At 41.8% G+C, this 17,170-nt stretch overlaps 1 protein-coding gene across 1 annotated transcript; it reads left to right on the plus strand.

The window, feature by feature from the left end:
* The first annotated feature begins 28 nt into the window (after positions 1 to 28).
* LOC127006630 (BTB/POZ domain-containing protein 1-like) lies at positions 29 to 16,748 on the plus strand. The gene is made up of 12 exons (XM_050876754.1): positions 29 to 351; positions 1,838 to 1,958; positions 2,271 to 2,546; positions 4,605 to 5,232; positions 5,411 to 5,632; positions 8,012 to 8,156; positions 8,292 to 8,470; positions 9,547 to 9,733; positions 10,130 to 10,260; positions 10,417 to 10,528; positions 12,293 to 12,415; positions 12,886 to 16,748. Exons 3-12 carry the CDS (start codon positions 2,294 to 2,296, stop codon positions 13,042 to 13,044), a joined length of 2,139 nt encoding a protein of 712 aa, XP_050732711.1. The 5' UTR covers positions 29 to 351; positions 1,838 to 1,958; positions 2,271 to 2,293; the 3' UTR covers positions 13,045 to 16,748.
* Positions 16,749 to 17,170: the final 422 nt, after the last annotated feature.

Below are 17,170 nucleotides of genomic sequence, written 5' to 3' on the forward strand. Positions count from 1 at the left end.
CGCCGAGCCCCTCGGCGCCGAAGCCTGCCGTGCATGTAAACAAGTGGCTGCTCCGAGGCGGGTGGGGACTCACGCCTTTACCATTTTCCACATTATAACGTATTTCCACCTGTGTTCTGCCGCCACCATGCATGCCTTGTTGAGCCGGCCCCTGCAGAGTGTCCGTGGCTCACTCGGCGGGCTGTAGTAGCGCTAGACACGGGGACGGGTGTTAGGTAATGGCAGGGAGGCGCTCAAGGTCTCGCCTGTACGGAGAATCATTGAGTTGCCTAAAAAGTTTGTACCCAACGCTTTGCTATCCGCCAGTGAGAAAATTATGGCAATGCTCTCTATTACTTGGGGGTAGTTGAGGTATTTATTAGCTTTTATTTGAAGTATTAGCTATTAAGTATTGAGTTTCCTGGAAGTTCGTACCCAATGCCTTGTAATCTGTCAGTGGCTAAATTATAACTTCTTTATTATTTGGGGTATTTGAGGCATTTATTAGCTACTTTTCTGAGGTGTTGAGTTTCCTGAAAGTTTGCACCCAACGTCGTGTTATCTGCAGAGGCCAAATTATGACTACATCCGCTATTATTTGGGGTGTTTGAGGTATTTATCAGCTATTATTAGAGATATCATTTATTTGCTCTTACCTGAGGTATTGAGTTTCCAGAAAGTTTATCCAAAGCCTTGTTATCTACCAGTGAATCAATTATCACTATGTCTGTTATTATTTGAGTTATGTATTAATTTACCTATTACCTTATATGAGGTCTTAAGTTTCCTGAAAGTTCATATCCAAACCCTTGTTAAGTGCTAGTGACCAAATTATAACTATTACTTGAGGAATTATTTGACAGATTATTTATCAGTTATTATGTGAGTTTCCTTTAAAGTTCTTCCCAGACTCCTTATTGATCGTCATGACCAAATCATGACTAGATTCTTTATTATTTCTCCCCAGCCATGGGATTACTCATGTAAAGATATTTTTTAGGCTTACAAGAGGAGAATGTAGTCTGGTTTGGCACCCACACCCACACCTCTACCTGGGCTTGACATCACCCACCTGTATGGCATGTTGGCACATTAATAATCAGCTTACCAGGACATTTTTAGGCTTAAATGAGGGGAGTGTAGTAGTCAGGTTTGGCTTGGCTTGATGTACTGTAGCTCACCTATCGGCATGTCAGAGCATCAGTACTCAGCTTACAAGGATGTTTTTAAGTTTACATAAGGATGATGTAGTTTGGTTTGGGGCCTGCACCCACACCTCTCTCTGGCTTGATGTAATGCCTCTGGGGCATGTTATAGCATTAGTTCTTGACTAATATAATATAATATACCCTACACAGCCATTACTTGAGGTTTTCATATATTTATTGACTTAGTCTGTCATATCATGTCTACTAAGCTCTGTAAAATCCCCTCCAAAGTACACACTAATTAAAAGACAGCATAGTGATTGGTTACTATTCTAGTGTTTGATGAGTTCTGTTTACGGTATTGTTTTCATGTGTCACGAATACACACAATACTAACAGAGATCGTTTAGGTAGCAGCCCGCTATTATACTCATCAAAATGGCAAATTACTGAAATATCATTATAATTTGGGAAAGTATTAGTTAACTATATTTAATTGATAAATCTGCATCTATAAATAGTTAACTTTAGAAAATTGATAAACATTTGCTGTTTTTGGTGTCATATATTAAGTTAAACTCTTAATGAATAAATAATGGATGGCAATTGTACTAAATATTATATAGGTTGAGTAAATGTATTGACTGATTAGTTGATAAAGAAGGTATTCACAAGTGGGAAGTGTTGATGTTGGTGTGTGTCCTCATCAGGTGAATTTTGGCTGGGGTGAGGAGGCAGGCTGCTCCACGGTCACATTGGGTGTGGCCTCCACCTCCGCTACGCTCTCCCACACTTTAGTGCTGTGTCGCATCACCTGTCTCACTTCTGTATGTAAGTTGCACACACTGAGGAATGAACCTTTGCCTGTCATGCAAACCCACACCTTTAGTAGCACTTTTCATAATATTTTTTCTACTCTTGTTATTTGAAGCAGGTCATTTGTAGCTCTGTACATTTTCATTGTTGGCTTATCTGCCTTTATTATAAATGTTTCATGTTATTTTTTTATGGTGTATTATAGAAGTATGTATTTATTATCTGGTCCTATGAGTTCTTTCGTGCTTGTGTATATGTGGGGTTGTGTGTGTGTGTGTGTGTGTGTGTGTGTGTGTGTGAGTGAATATTTAGTCTCGCCATCCTCAGGTCGTGAGTGTGAGGGGACCATCATGGCATGGTCGGGAGGCACCAGCAAGAGCACCACCACCACCACACCCTCCAACGGCGCCTTCTCCCGCCTCCGCAACATGCAGGAGGCCGACCTCAGCTCCTCAGAAGAGTGCCTGGTCTACACCCCTGGCAGCAGCAGTGGCTCCAAGGGTGGCTCCAGCGCAGGCAGCTTTGCACCAGCTTCCTCAGCAGCCTTGCCCTCCAACCACCAGGCCAACATGAGCCAGGCTGCTGCCATACCTCTCTCTGCAGGTACTGTTGCACTCCTCAGGCTCTTGAGTATGATTGACATTCACTAGCATCTAAGGGGTTGGTAATATGTCACCCGGTTGGAGGTCTCAGAAGGTAATTGTATTGTAACTCCACCCCTCCCTCCTTTGTTTTATGATGATATTCACCTTAATAAATTATTTTACTTCTTCAGTTTTGTAAGTGGTATATATGTTGCTGTTAAATTAGTACTGGCAATGGACATGTTTCCGATCAACATATTTATTGCAAATTCTGTCTGTATGGATAAAATAGGCCCCAAATTCAGCTATGGTAATATTTTTTCTTCATGTAAAATAGTAAATGTGGTATAAAATATGGAGTTGAGGAAAAATCATGTGACTTGGAAATGGGTGCAGATTGGTCGTGACGTCACGAGGTAGTCGGGAGCTGTCAACTTTATGTTTCTCCGAGATTTCGTGTTGTGGTGTATGTTTCTAGTGGCTAGCAATACCTGGAGACGTAACCCGCAGTCGTTGGTGCTTCGTGCCAATGTGCAAGAGTGTATATATATACGGACAAAAGTACTCCACAGAAGATATTTCTGTCTGTGCCAGTGAATCCTGCAGTAATTCTCTTTAGTTTCCCCTCAGACTAATTTTTAATCCTGAACTCAAATATTATCTGTACTGTCACGTCCTCTGATTATAAAATATTGATCTGCATTCGTTTTCTTATTCATCTTCAGGCGTTGATTCTTTCTCTCTGACGTTCCTGAGCCTTTGTTTTCTCTAGGTTAGGCTAGGTAAACTTCCCTCATACTAATATAAATTCAACTTTGATTATTCTCTTTAGTTCCTCCCTTGCTAACTTTTAATCACGAACTCAAATATTTTCTGCACCTTGTCATATGATAATGAAATATTTGGCTACATTTGTCTTCTTATTCACCTCTCTCTCTCTGTTAATAAACATATATTCTTTCCAATATGTTCATACATACACCCTTCGTGAACCTATAGCCCATTATTCAAGGAGATGTTTTGAGTTACTCTACAGAGCTGAGGCGAATCGGTTGATTTCACTCCCATTTTAATAATATAACATATTTCCAACACTCGTAAGGTGTTCAGTAAGCACCTATAACATACCTGTTGGGCACAGTTTGGAGCTGGAGTGTCCATAGCTGATAAAAAAAACAATGGACACAACACTGGCACTGTCGTCTGCTGTATTTTGCTACCGCCTGATGACGTCATGAGCTAATGGTGGCTTCTCCCTATGAGATGAGAAGAATTTGAGATATCTCTCCAATATCCAGTCAACTAGCGATTTATAAGACGTAATATGTGCACTACGTTATCATTGGTACATGGCACAATGCATTTCTAGGCTCTTTCCAGAACCGGAAACATGTCCATTGTTGACGGGCTTGTCACCTCCACAGAGGTTCTGACTTAGTACTTGTAAGCTTAGTGGCCACTCGTCTGTGAACTTTACTGAGCCTATTAAATGCATTTGCTAACTACACCAGACATGTTACAAATAAGGTGCTTGTAAAACTAGAGAAGCAAAGTAAAATGTTAAATTTTAGTTCAGTAAATGTCAGTGTGAGATAAAGAAGAGAGGTGGTGACAATACAAACCCTGCTTGTCAAACTTATCTTATACACAAGAGAATCCTGTATAGTGATTGAAATGTTGCATGTGAATTGGCAAACATATATACTTTAGATATAGTGACATATTTTAGCATAAGAATCAGTTGTCTGAATTGGCTGAAGAATTAAAAACTTAAACTGTCAATGTATGTGTTTCAAAACGTTGATCATCAGAAACAAAATGCAAGTAAAGTAGTTTCACATAGTTGAAATTATATACTTTCACATTGCAAAGAAGCACTTATCATACAGGCTCTAGATATCTTACCACATAATCCCTTTATCAGCTAACTAATAGAAATCCACAAGCTTTTACATTTCCTTCATAAATCCTCAGTAAAACTCTTATCAGTAAACAGATTTGAAGATGCAGCCAAGATGTCTTTTGAACATGCAGCCAAGATGTCTTTGTTATTTTAATGATGTGTTTCATATTTCAGGAAACAGCCTTGATGGTAATTCCTCAGCCCCACCACCCTCCCCTGCCTCCCCCACCCTGTACACCAGCCACTCCAGCCATACATCAGTACCCAAGGCCTCCAGCAGCCCCCTCAGTGGTGATGGGGTAGGTGGGTCGGCTGGGTGCGTCCTCCCATCACCAGTCTACAATCACCCTCCCATAGGCCCCCCTGTCCATCCCTCCCTCGTGCCTGTATCCCCCCCGTCTGCCCTCCCCATCGGCCTGCAGTCCTCTGTTGGCTCACTTCCCCCTCTGAATTCTGTAGGCCACCCTCCCCCTCCTCCTCCCCCCCCACCACCACCGCCAACACTTGCTGGAGCAGAATCTCTCCTGCCAAACGTAATCTCTAGCAATGGTGCCCCCACACCTGCCCCCACCCCTGTCTCCCCCACCCCTCCATGCAGTGGTCCTTCCCTCTCCCCTGCTGCCAGTGGGGTTGGTGGTGGCAGTAATGTTGTGCCACTCCCCACCGCCACCACTGCTGCCTCCACTGCCACTACCACCTCCAACACTGTTGCCGCTGCCCCTGCCGCCCCCACCAACAACAACGGAGGGGGGTCTCCTCCCCCCTACAACTGGCAGGCCAACATGACCACTGTGAAGGAAAGGTTGGTGTGGCTTTGAGCACCATGAGTCTTACTTCTCACCAAAGAACATTCTTATATTTATGCAGGTTCTTAGATCTTTTAGACTTGTAGTTGCTTCACCATTTGTTTTTACTCTGAAACTATAATTATGCACAATGTTAAAACCATTCCATCCACTCACTTCTTAATACTCTGCCAGGTTTGCTTTCTTGTTCAACAATGAGATTCTGAGTGACGTCCACTTCCTGGTGGGTAAAGGAGACTCCTGCCAGAGGATCCCAGCCCACAGGTTTGTGCTGGCAGTGGGCAGTGCCGTGTTTGATGCCATGTTCAATGGGCAGCTCAGCACCCGCCAGGACCAGATAGAACTGCCAGATGTGGAGCCTCAAGCCTTCCTGGCACTGCTCAGGTTCTTGTACAGGTGAGGCCACATGGAGCCACAGCAGTGCAATACTTATGCTCTATCATGTACCGTCAACTGGGGTGAATTCGGACGATTTTTTTTCGTTTTTCTGTGAATTATAATTTAGATTTTAGGTCAGCTTGTGATATTAAGTATTGTATGTGAGGCTGGTCCACTGGGGTATTGACTCGTAGTACTGTGATATTTAAAATCTTTCATATAAATTTTTCATAAATATTATAATAAAGGGTGTCCGAATCTAACCTGATTTGGGGTCATTTCGGACGACTGCATTGAAGTCGGACAGTCATAGAAAATGTGTTTGGAGAACTACCCTGGAATCCCAGTATAGTCTCGGACATATATGAGGTCAATTCAGACAGTTTTAGGTTTAAAAAAAAAATGTTTTTATGCGTATGAGCAGGCAGCCACACAGACAGGAAGGCGAGGGCTGCAGACGGGCCAAGCTGCATGGTCAGACCAGACCCAGACCCAGAGATCGAGTATTTCTAGCCACTTGTAGTTTTCACTCAATTAAATGCCAAGACAATGCAACCCTACTGTTAGCTGGAATGACTGTGTTCCCTGCAAGGCCGTTATATTACCTGTTTACTTCACATATACCGAACATATTGTATTTCTATTATTTTATTTATTTATTTATTTTACTCCACATGCCACCAAATAATAATGTGGCATCACCGGAATGTCACCTTCATAGACTTCCTACGCACCATTGTCCACATGCCTCGCCCTTCCTTCCCTCCCTCCCTGCCCCCCTTTACCTCACCTGTGTATGCACCTCAATAGCTCCACATGCTCTCCCCCTTCACCCCCAACCCCAGGGTCCTGGCAGCACCCCAGGGTATGTCTCCTCGTCACAGTGTCACATCGGACTGCCTTGATAACACCCACTCACCCCACTCATTCCTTATTCCCTTAACCCCTTTCATATTCAGCCTTCATTCCCTTACCCCTAAACTACTACTATGACACCCTTCCTTCCCTACACACATTACCCCTCTCTCACACCCTCCTCTGTTACGACTTCTCATCACCCTTCAATCCAGACCCTCTCTCCAAGCCCCCTTACCCCCTCCCCTCCCTTCGTCCCCTCTCACCCCCTAATCCACTACCGGTTTCATTGCGTAGTCTTACATAAGTGAATAAACAAATGCTGGAGGGAGAAAGCGTCCCTCATATCACAGCAGTGCCTCATCACCTCCGGGCGGGGTTGACACTCCTTGACACCCTGACACACGCACTGACGAGTCTCTCACATGACGGCTCATTCCTCCTTTCCCTCCAACTCTCCCAACCTCCAACCCTCCCTCTCTCCAACCTTCCTTTCATTTCTCCTCCCCCTCTCCTCACATCCGTCTTCAGACACAGAAAAGACCAAGACGAGGATGATGAATTTGCCGCAGTTTTTCCTCCATTATCCCCCCTGTCTGAAACAACCCCATTTTGAATTAAAATTTTAAAAAATTCATTAAATATCTAATTATGTAAAAACGATTGAAGTAATTTCCAATAACTTACTTTGTACTTTCTCACTCTTCGTGGGAGTACAGCTGAGCACCAAAGACATTCCTGCATCTATTCAACAGTGTCTCTGCCAAAGAAAGTTTGTACATATTGCAAAATTTTCATTTTTTTACGTCTTTGTTTTAACCCCTTCAACACGAGGACACATATACTGCATCCTTGCGTGCCCCGTACCATATCCGTGGACGCGCATACTGCGTCTTGACTCGCTTTAGCCAATATACGAGTTATTTTATCTCTATATTTATGCTTACATCTCAAAATTATCAATTAATTTATGTTTCTTTATGTGCACCATTTAATTCTGCATGTTTTCATATATAACACATGATGATTATGTTGAGTTTATGGCTGAAAACTTGTTATATTCAATAGCGACATATGAAATTTGGCGGGCGTGGCGATCCCGGATACAGCTCGGGGCTCTGTTTTGGCCTGGCCGTAGTGAAGGGGTTAAGCTGTGTTCAGAACATATTCTATCATATAATAAAAGTCTATAGCCTGAAAGAAAGAGACATTAATAATGAACAAATGAGTACAAACAGATCACTGATATGATTATTTATTCATGATTACCAGGATAACTTTTTTTTATGAAACGTCCAAATTCGCCCCGAGTCTGAATTCACCCCAGTTGACGGTATTTTACCTTTTATCATTAGTGGGAACATAATTTATGGTAGCATTTTACCAGTCTGAATGTAAATTAAATCCCACAAAATTTTTTGCTCTTCTTTAACAAGAGTAGGTCATTCAACTGTAACAACAGAACTCCCTGGAATTCTTCATGAAAATCTCCTCTTAAGAATGATATTTGAGTGAGACTGACAGAAGCTTTCCTTGACCCAGTGACGAAGTTCAGATTGGGCCGGAGACGGTGATGACGGTGCTGTACACAGCCAAGAAGTACGCAGTGCCTGCCCTGGAGCAGGCGTGTGTTGACTTCCTGAAGAGGAATCTCTCTCCAGACAATGCCTTCATGTTGCTCACTCAGGCAAGAACTTGTATGAATATATTAGTTCTTAATCTTCTACTACATCATTACTTCTTCCTCACTCTCTGCTTACTGCTTCCCTCTTTCCTTTGTCCTTTTCTCTCCACCACTTACTAACCAGTTGCTCACCAACAGGCCAGACTCTTTGATGAGCCTCAGTTGGCTGCACTCTGCCTGGAGACCATCGACAAAAACACAGCTGACTCCCTAGCTGCTGAGGGCTTCACGGACCTGGACAGCAGCACCCTCTGCATGGTGCTGGAGCGAGACACGCTGCGCATCCGGGAGGCCAAGCTCTTTGAGGCAGCTGTCAGGTGACTATGGGGTTACTGCTGTTCTTTGATTATTAGCATACATGTATTGTTTTCTTTCTTGGCTGGTACTATCTTTTTTTTTTTTTCTTCTTTCCTGCAGAAGAGGTAGACCAAGCACTGTAAAACAAACAAAAATAGAAATATTAAATTTATGTGTGAACGGATATGCATGAAGCTTTTGAAGTTTTGTTTCCTGGCTATGATGCTTTTCTCTTTTTTTATTATTATTTATTTATTTATTTTACAACAAAGGAGGGCTCAAGGGCAACAAAAAGTGTAGAAAAAAAGCCTGCTTCTCACTGCTCCCACAACAGATAAAAGTAAAGAGTGGCCAAAAAAGAGGTCAATTTTTGGTGGAGAGGTGTCTTGATACACTCTTCTTGAAAGAGGTCGTCATTGGCAGGAGGAAATCCAGACGAAGGAAGGCTGTTCCAGAGTTTACCAGTGTAAGGGATGAAAGAGTGAAGATGCTGGTTAACTCTTGCATAAGGGGTTTGGACAGTATAGGGATGAGCTAGAGTGAAAAGTCGAGTGCAGCGGGGCCACGGGAGGGGGGGAGGCATGCAGTTAGCAAGTTCAGATGAGCAGTCAGCGTGAAAATATCGGTAGAAGATAGAGAGGCAACATGGTGGCAAAATTTAAGAGATAGAAGACTATAAGTAAGAGGAGGATATTTTATAGATAGGTATAGATAGATTTAGATTTTATTGATATAGATAGATATTTTGTATATTTTATTTGTGGGGCCACAATTTTATTTTTGCATAGCTTCCATATTTGTTGATGTATTAGACAAACAACAAATTAAAACATGACCCACAAAATTTTCATTCAGAATTATAATAATAACTCCATAGTCCTAAATTTATCATTCTTTCCACTGACCAGTGAATTGATGTTGGTTAGGTTTTGCCTTCATCCAAATAAGCATCTCTTTCAAAGGTGGTGAGAGGCAGTGAGAGCATGCATGGTTGCCAGTAACATGAATGGAAGAAAACATTCCCATCTCCACACACATTTCATATAATTTCTTGTACAGTCCCAACACAGAAACACACACGTCCAACTCTCCCCAGGTGGTCGGAGGCAGAGTGTGAGCGTGCAGCATTGTCGGTAACAGGAGCAAACCAAAGGAAGCTGCTCGGACCTGCTTTGTCCCTGATCCGCTTCCCCCTTATGACAGTGGAGGAGTTTGCTCAGGGGCCGGCCCAATCTGGCATCCTCACTGACAGGGAGGTGGTGCAGCTCTTCCTCCACTTTACGGTGAGTTGTCACTGCTCCTCCTGATTCGCTCTCGTTGTTCATTTCTCTCTCTAGAGTTGCCTTATTGTAAACTAACTGTGACTCACTATCCCCTTTCTACCATACCAAACACAGCAGCAACAAATTACCTCATCCTTAGAGAATCCCTGCAACATCCTTTCCTATTTTTCATCCTTGGAGGTCCCTTGCTCAATACTTTCAAAGCTTTTATCAAAGAATATATATTTAGTATTATATATGTCTCTGCAGTACCAAACTAATAAATTCCATTGAAATAACACTTAAATTTAGCATGAAATTGATGAGGTTCATTTCTAAACTTTTTGCTAAATCGATTTCCTACTTTATGAATATGAGTTTTTCAATCTTTTTTTACTTGATCTTATATCTCTTTAGGTGAACCCGAAGCCCCCAGTGAACTTCCTGGACATTCCCCGCTGCTGCATGACAGGCAAAGAGCAGACCGTGTGTAGGTTCCAGCAGATTGAGTCCCGTTGGGGGTACTCAGGAACCAGTGACCGGATCAGGTGGGTGAGAGAGAGAGAGAGAGATTAAAATATGAACAGACTATGTTTTATCTCTACACATCAGCTCAGTTTTTCATGTCTTTTTCCTTAATATGACTACTGTTTGTAAGGGCTTATAGATATTGGTAAACATGCCCTTCATTTCCACATCCACAGGTTCATCGTAGACCGGCGGATATTTGTGGTTGGGTTTGGCATGTACGGCTCCATCCACGGCCCCTCGGAGTATGAAGTTACCATCCAGATCATCCACACGGCCACTGGGAAGGTAAACATTGCTTATAAACACGCAGCTCTTGCCTTGAAGATTTCTGAGGTTCTTGTTACTATTCCTGAGAGTGTCGTCCTTACCATAGCTGGGCGTTATCGCGATAAGTTATCGCGATACTTTATCGCTGATAACAAAATCAGATTATCGACCATCCGCTACTTATTTAAATATATATCGGTATCTTCGTTACTTTTGTAACCAAACTAGCGATAATTGCTACTTTTTTTCCGCCTCTCAGAAAAAACGTTGTCTCCTCCCTACTGCACATGCGTGGCCCGGTGTTGTATGAAAAAACTTCAGGGTATGAAATATCTTCCGTGATGAGATTTCATACTTAGATCATGAAAATTAAAAAACTAGGTTATTTTTTTATGCTACTCAAAAATCAATATATCATAGAAAAAAATCATTTAACTTTGCCCCAAAAATGATTATTCATTGCCTCAAATTTGATATTCCATATTCGTTTGTGACCATGCCATGGTATTGAAGGCATCCGGTGTTGTGTTATTTGGTGTCCCATCTTCAAAAGCTGGCGCTTTTGTTTACAAACACTGGTCTCTCGTGAAACTCGCATCACTCAGACATTAGTGTACAGTTGAGAATGCTTAGTATGCTTTTAACCCATTAAGAGTTGAGTACATATAAATACAACTCGTACAGAGTGCCGTTCTAGTAACAGCGAGGATGGTGGTAGTGGTACTATATGTCTGATTCAGCCTTCCAGCAACTCTTTATTACGGTTTAAAAGCTTTGTGAGACTGTACAGGTCTATGCTTGCTGGTCTGAGCATGCACCGTTCATGAGAGACCAGTGTTTGTAAACAATTTTTGACGGTGGGGACGCCAAATAACACAACACCGGTTCAGGCATTTCTAGTATTACTGTCCATATGTACGTGTCAACGTGTGGTTTTAAGGTTCTGTAAGTTTCCTAAAATACAGATAATGAAAATTTGAATTCATCGATGTTGTTCTATCTGAAATATCAATATAGTATCGTTTTCGCCTATCAGACTTATCGCTAGCTAGTATCGGAATTGTGGATTTATATCGGGTATCGGTTATTGGTTATCGCCTATATTTGTGTTTCTAGTTAACGAATATCGGTTATCGCCGTTAAGGTTTTTCATTATCAGTTATCGGTTATCGGGAATAAGGTTTTCTGTTATCGTGCCCAGCTACGGTCCTTACCTTCACAGTTAGTTCCTTAGAAATTTATGCAGCCCCTTCCCTGCCTGGAAAGTTTTAGTCCAACCTAATTTTTATTATTCTATCAATTTTATATTTAAAGAAAGATCTTAGTAGACACCCATAATTTTTCATGCTAATTATATACCAGCCTTTTAAACAGCTTGTTCAGTGCCATGTGACTGGTAGTTGCATTGCCATAATCAAATACCCCAATCAGTCAAATAATTCTTTCCTTTTTGTCACTAACTGTAAGTCTGTGATTCCCTCCTCTACAATTATTGGGGTTATTTCTGTCATTAGTCTCGTTAATCTGTTCTTCCTCACCTTGAAAATGTCTGTGGCCACTCCCCTACTTCAAAAAGCTGGTATGATGGTTCTTGTTGCTTCAGCACCTATGAGCTTATCTCCTCTACCATTTTCAACCTACTTTACCTGTGTTCTTGTACATTTTTCCTCTTCCTTTTTCTTTATCTTTACTGCCTTTTATTATACACGACTCATTCGTTTCTGTCTTCCTGTGTACATATACGACTGTGTTCCCCTGACATACCTGTCCTCCCCGCCGCAGGTGTGTGCAAGCAATGACACCAGCTTCACTTCTGACGGCACCGTCAACACCTTCCGTGTCATGTTCAAGGAGCCGGTGGAGGTGCTGCCCAACACCAACTACACTGCCTATGCTACACTCAAGGTCATTTGCCTCTGCTTCTTCCCCCTTTTTTTGTTTTTTAGACAGACCAAGGGCTATATATTGAAGCCACTGCCTCATCCTGCCCTGTATTTTCATTGTTATAACACAGGAGACAAAACCAATGGCTAAATAAGAATAAAATAATAGAGCATGCCACATGCTGCTCTTATGAAAATGGAAAACATGACTCATGAAAGTTTTTTTCTACGGCTGTCACAATTTAGAGTGTCTCAGAATAAGGTTTCTTAATACAACTTCATTTAGTGTAAAATTAGAAATTTACAGGTCCCTTTATTATATACCTGGAAAGGTACACTTGTCTGGAAACATCATTCATCATAACACTAGAAATACACAAACTCCTTCATGAAATACTGGGAATGTCCCTTCTCTGGAAGAGTCATGTGATAACTTACATTAACTATGTGCATCATTAAGAGCATCTCATAACCTCATAACTTATTTAACAGGGTCCAGATTCTCACTATGGGACAAAAGGTGTGAGGAAGGTGGCAGTGGAGTGTCCCTCAGGAGACCGAGCCACCTTCCAGTTCACCTACGCTGCAGGCAACAACAATGGCACCTCAGTGGAGGATGGGCAGATACCGGAGATCATCTTCTACACCTAAGGCCGTCCAGACCAAGCGGGTGCAGCGGCTGTACTCTCAGCTTTGGTACGAGTTTCTCAAAGTTGTTGGTTCATTTGTATTTTCTTGAAAGTTGTATGATGGAAGGAAGTTTGACATGAAGTCCTAGTGTCAGGGGTGGGTTTGAGATGAAGCATTTAGCAGTGATCATGATGGAGTAATGTTTTTTATGCATTGCAGTTAAGAAATAAGCCTCTGGAAACGATACTCTAATGTTGGATATGTAGTACTCTACAAAACCACTTCTCCATATTAGGAATGAGTCAAATACAGAAGCTGCTGACCACAGTAGAATAGAGACTTCTGATTACTGTTTCTTTGTCAAGAATGCAGTTGAGAAGCAAACAATATGTAAATCACAAGTAAATCAGAAGGGAACTAAATTTATTGGTATTTGGCAACTTGGCATCAATTATGTTTGTATGATGCTGATAAATCTTAATAAAGCCATAGAAAAATGCTGAAAAACTAATTAGGATTGCTGTAAAGCAGTTAGTTATGCCTGTGCTCTGGCAAGTGGTAACCCCACCCACCCCGTGCATGGTGTGAGGAGCTGCGAGTTTGTATGTTTCTGTGGTGCAAGAGGTGAGACTTGAGTGCAGGAGTCTGACTCCCTCCTAACTTCTTTGCCAAATAGGATGACAGTCTTGAAAGTAGACTTGTGGCTGTACACAGTCTGGCACATCTTGCAACTATATAAGGTTGGCCAGGTGACTTTGTTGAGCATGAGTTAATAATGTGTGTGTCGTTTACCATGGTCTGATCACGTGCTGGACTTGTGGTCGCCAGTCAGTACCCTCATTTTGAGCTTGGTGGTATGTATTCATGGATCTTTGGGTACAGCTGGGACCTCACTTCATGCCCACACACACCTGGGAGGTGGGACACAAGCCCCATCTAAAACCCAGTGCCCATGACATGGGTGAAAGTAGGCTACCCATCCATCTCCAGTCCACCCAGGAATCAAACATGGGACCTCTCAGTTGTGAGGTGAGCGTGCTAACCACTGCACTAAAGAGCTCTTCGTGTGAGTGTGTGCAGGGGAGAGGAAATGGTTACTGAGCAATCTTTCCTCTTGTTCAAACTTTTTTCCTTTCTCCAATCTACTTTTCCCTCCTGCTACTTGGTGTGGTAATGGTGTGATAGTGATGGTAACAGACATGTCAGGATGGAAAGTTGAGCTTCATATATTGGCTTCCACCCAAGGATGTTCCTTCACCAGAGCATTTAAGGGCTTTGGGAAATGGATCCTCCCAAAAGTGACTAATAGAATGGGTAACAGAGACTTACAAGATAGGCAACTGTTCATTGAAACTGAAAATCTCACCCATGAACAAGATTAAAAAATACACAAAATTACACTGACCCATTTGTGTATATGATTATAACTTTTGTATTGAGTAAATGAATCTCAGAAGATACTGATCTAAAAGAGCAAAGGCATGTGTAGTGTGTGTATGTGTATGTTCATGTGTGTGTGTGTGTGTGTGTCCAGTGCAGCACCTGAACTGTGCTCTTAGCCATTAGATATTAAAGGTGGTTGGTGTCAAGAGGCATTCTTGGTTTATTTGTTGTATTTCATGTATTACTTTTTCCTCTTCTTGAGCATTATGGATTAGACTGGCTGTGGTGTTGGTAGTGGGCTTGTGCTGACCTAGACACTCTTCATAGCTCCCCCATAATATTAGTGAGTATTACATCACAACTTTTTTGCTCAAGCAGAGTATTATGGTAATTGATTTCATGTAGTATATGTTTATGCTTTACAGCTGGAACCTATGTACTCAGAAAACTTCATCATTGTCTGCACTCATATATTTGTCAGACTTGGTGCGTTTAGCTAGTTTAGGCACTCTTATTAAGGTATTCTGTATGCTCTTTGCAGTATAGTTTATGTATGAGGAGATGGATGTGGACAATTTTGTGGTACTGAGCAAAGAAAAATAGCATAAACTGGAATAATTGATTAACTGTTGATAGACACTTGTCATATTCTGTGATGTATCAAGTTTAAGGTTATTAATGGGTTGCTGGGAAGAAAAAATGGCCTCAAGCAGACTGTTTGTTGTAAATTAGTAATCTAGGAAGGTGGTGGTGCTTCAGCTGCCACCCCCAGCCTGACCCAGTGCTGCCATTATCCATCCTGCCCTGCCAGCTGTACACATATCAAATCCTTGGCTTACCTTACCAAGGTTCCAGCCAAGTGACTTCACAGCACCATTCATTTCTCTCGAACACTATCTACAACTTTCCATCCCCCAATAATACTATCCAAGAGACTGTCCATAAACTTTCTGTCTTCCTCCTACTGCTACACCTTCCACTCTCCTCAACAGTCACTCTCAAGACCTTCATCTCTAATATGGCCCACAAACTTCAGCTCTCTTCTGATACATTTCATGATATTTCTCTCCATTCCTGTATTTCTCAATACTTCTTTGTAACTCAAGCAGTCCAAGGAATCCTTAACCTGTACAAAGCGATACACCCCTATCTGGTCGCTCTCAGGAAGAAGCGAAGCACCCGGTTTTGGCCAGCCCTATCAGGCTAATTTCGGCATAGTCGTAGGCGATAGCAACACCCGACAACTCCAGTTGACCCCGTGTGGGGCATGACTTCCATGTTTACCCACGCGGTTTATCTAAACACATAAAATATTCTGTAATTATGACATTGATTTGATAAACAGGTTTACTGTCTGCTAAAAAAAAAGCAAGACAACCATATTGGTACAGTTTTCAAATAATTTGTCACAGTAAGTTTGAAGACCATAGTCTCGCTTCAGAAGATGAGCTTTGCTACTTGGGAGCTGCTTTCTTGGAGGTGAAGGTGGCATGACTTCCATGTTTAGCCACGCGGTTTATCTAAACATGAAATATTCTGTAATTACGGTATCGTTTTGAAAATCAAGTTCACTTTCAGCTTAAGAAAGCTAGACAAGCAGATTGGTACAGTTTTCGAATAATTTATCACAGTAAGTTTGAAGAACATAGTCTCGCTTCAGAAGATGAGCTTTGGTACTAGGGAGCCGCTTTCTACGGGTTAACATTCTTCTGAGGAACCACATTTCTACAGCTTGGCAGGGAACAGAAATGCCCTCCATGCAAGGAAGATCAGTGTTCACCCATTTTACTAGGTCTTGCTAGTTTGTTGCAGTACCTCACCTGTCGTGTAGTTAGGACAGATCCACTCACCTGCCTCCCACACAGTCGTGTGTGTGTGTGTGTGTGGCTGTGATGTCAATGTTCTGCCCTATTTGTGTGACGGTTGAACTGCTTCAGGTCTCTTGGTTGTGTGGATGGAGCACAAAGGAACACTTGCATATGAGTTGCTGGTCAAAAATAGTCTATTTGGTTGTGGTGTTGCTGTGTAATTCTTGTATGTTTAATCTATTGTCATATTATCTTGTTTGTATTCCAAAAGACATCTTGGGGTGGTAAGATCATAACAATGTTTCCATCAGGCTACGTCAGAATATTTTTGCAAAACAATTAGCATCCCTCTAAACCTTGGATTAATTTCCTTTTACTATCAACAAGATAATCTTAAGTGTAAGAGATTCTAGTCACTGTTTTGAGAAAATTGTCTTAGTTACATAAATTCCAGTTTGATCTATATCATACTAATTATAAATGTCCTCTGTACTCTTCACTGTGACCTTGGAAATATAAACTTTTGTATTGGGATTTTTTTTTTTTTTTTATTAAATTAATTTGTGCCCAGTGAGAAAGGAGGAAATGTAATATAATTCATACATTATAAACTTGCAGTGGTTTATTATTAGGAAGTCATACAAAATAAAACTCTATCCCTCATGTGTGGCAGATGGCCCCTCCCTTGTCCCACCCACAGCCCCAGCAACAAGTGCCAACCAACAGGAGGAGTGAATCACATTGTCTCAGGTGAGTCTCCATGTTACATCAGTGCCTAGTGTTACCTGACCTTTAGTGTACTCCCACCCACCACCCAGCCCAAGGGAAGTAGAATAAGCAGAGATTAGTTGACTGTTTGCAAATGATAGTAGTACTCTTCCTCACTCCGAAAGGTTAATACTATATGCATTGGCCTTAACAATCCTCTGAAAATACCTTAAGGGTCTGTCTAGGGA

The sequence above is a fragment of the Eriocheir sinensis genome, chromosome 33 (assembly GCF_024679095.1).
Source record: "Eriocheir sinensis breed Jianghai 21 chromosome 33, ASM2467909v1, whole genome shotgun sequence".
In the NCBI taxonomy this organism is placed as follows: domain Eukaryota; kingdom Metazoa; phylum Arthropoda; class Malacostraca; order Decapoda; family Varunidae; genus Eriocheir; species Eriocheir sinensis.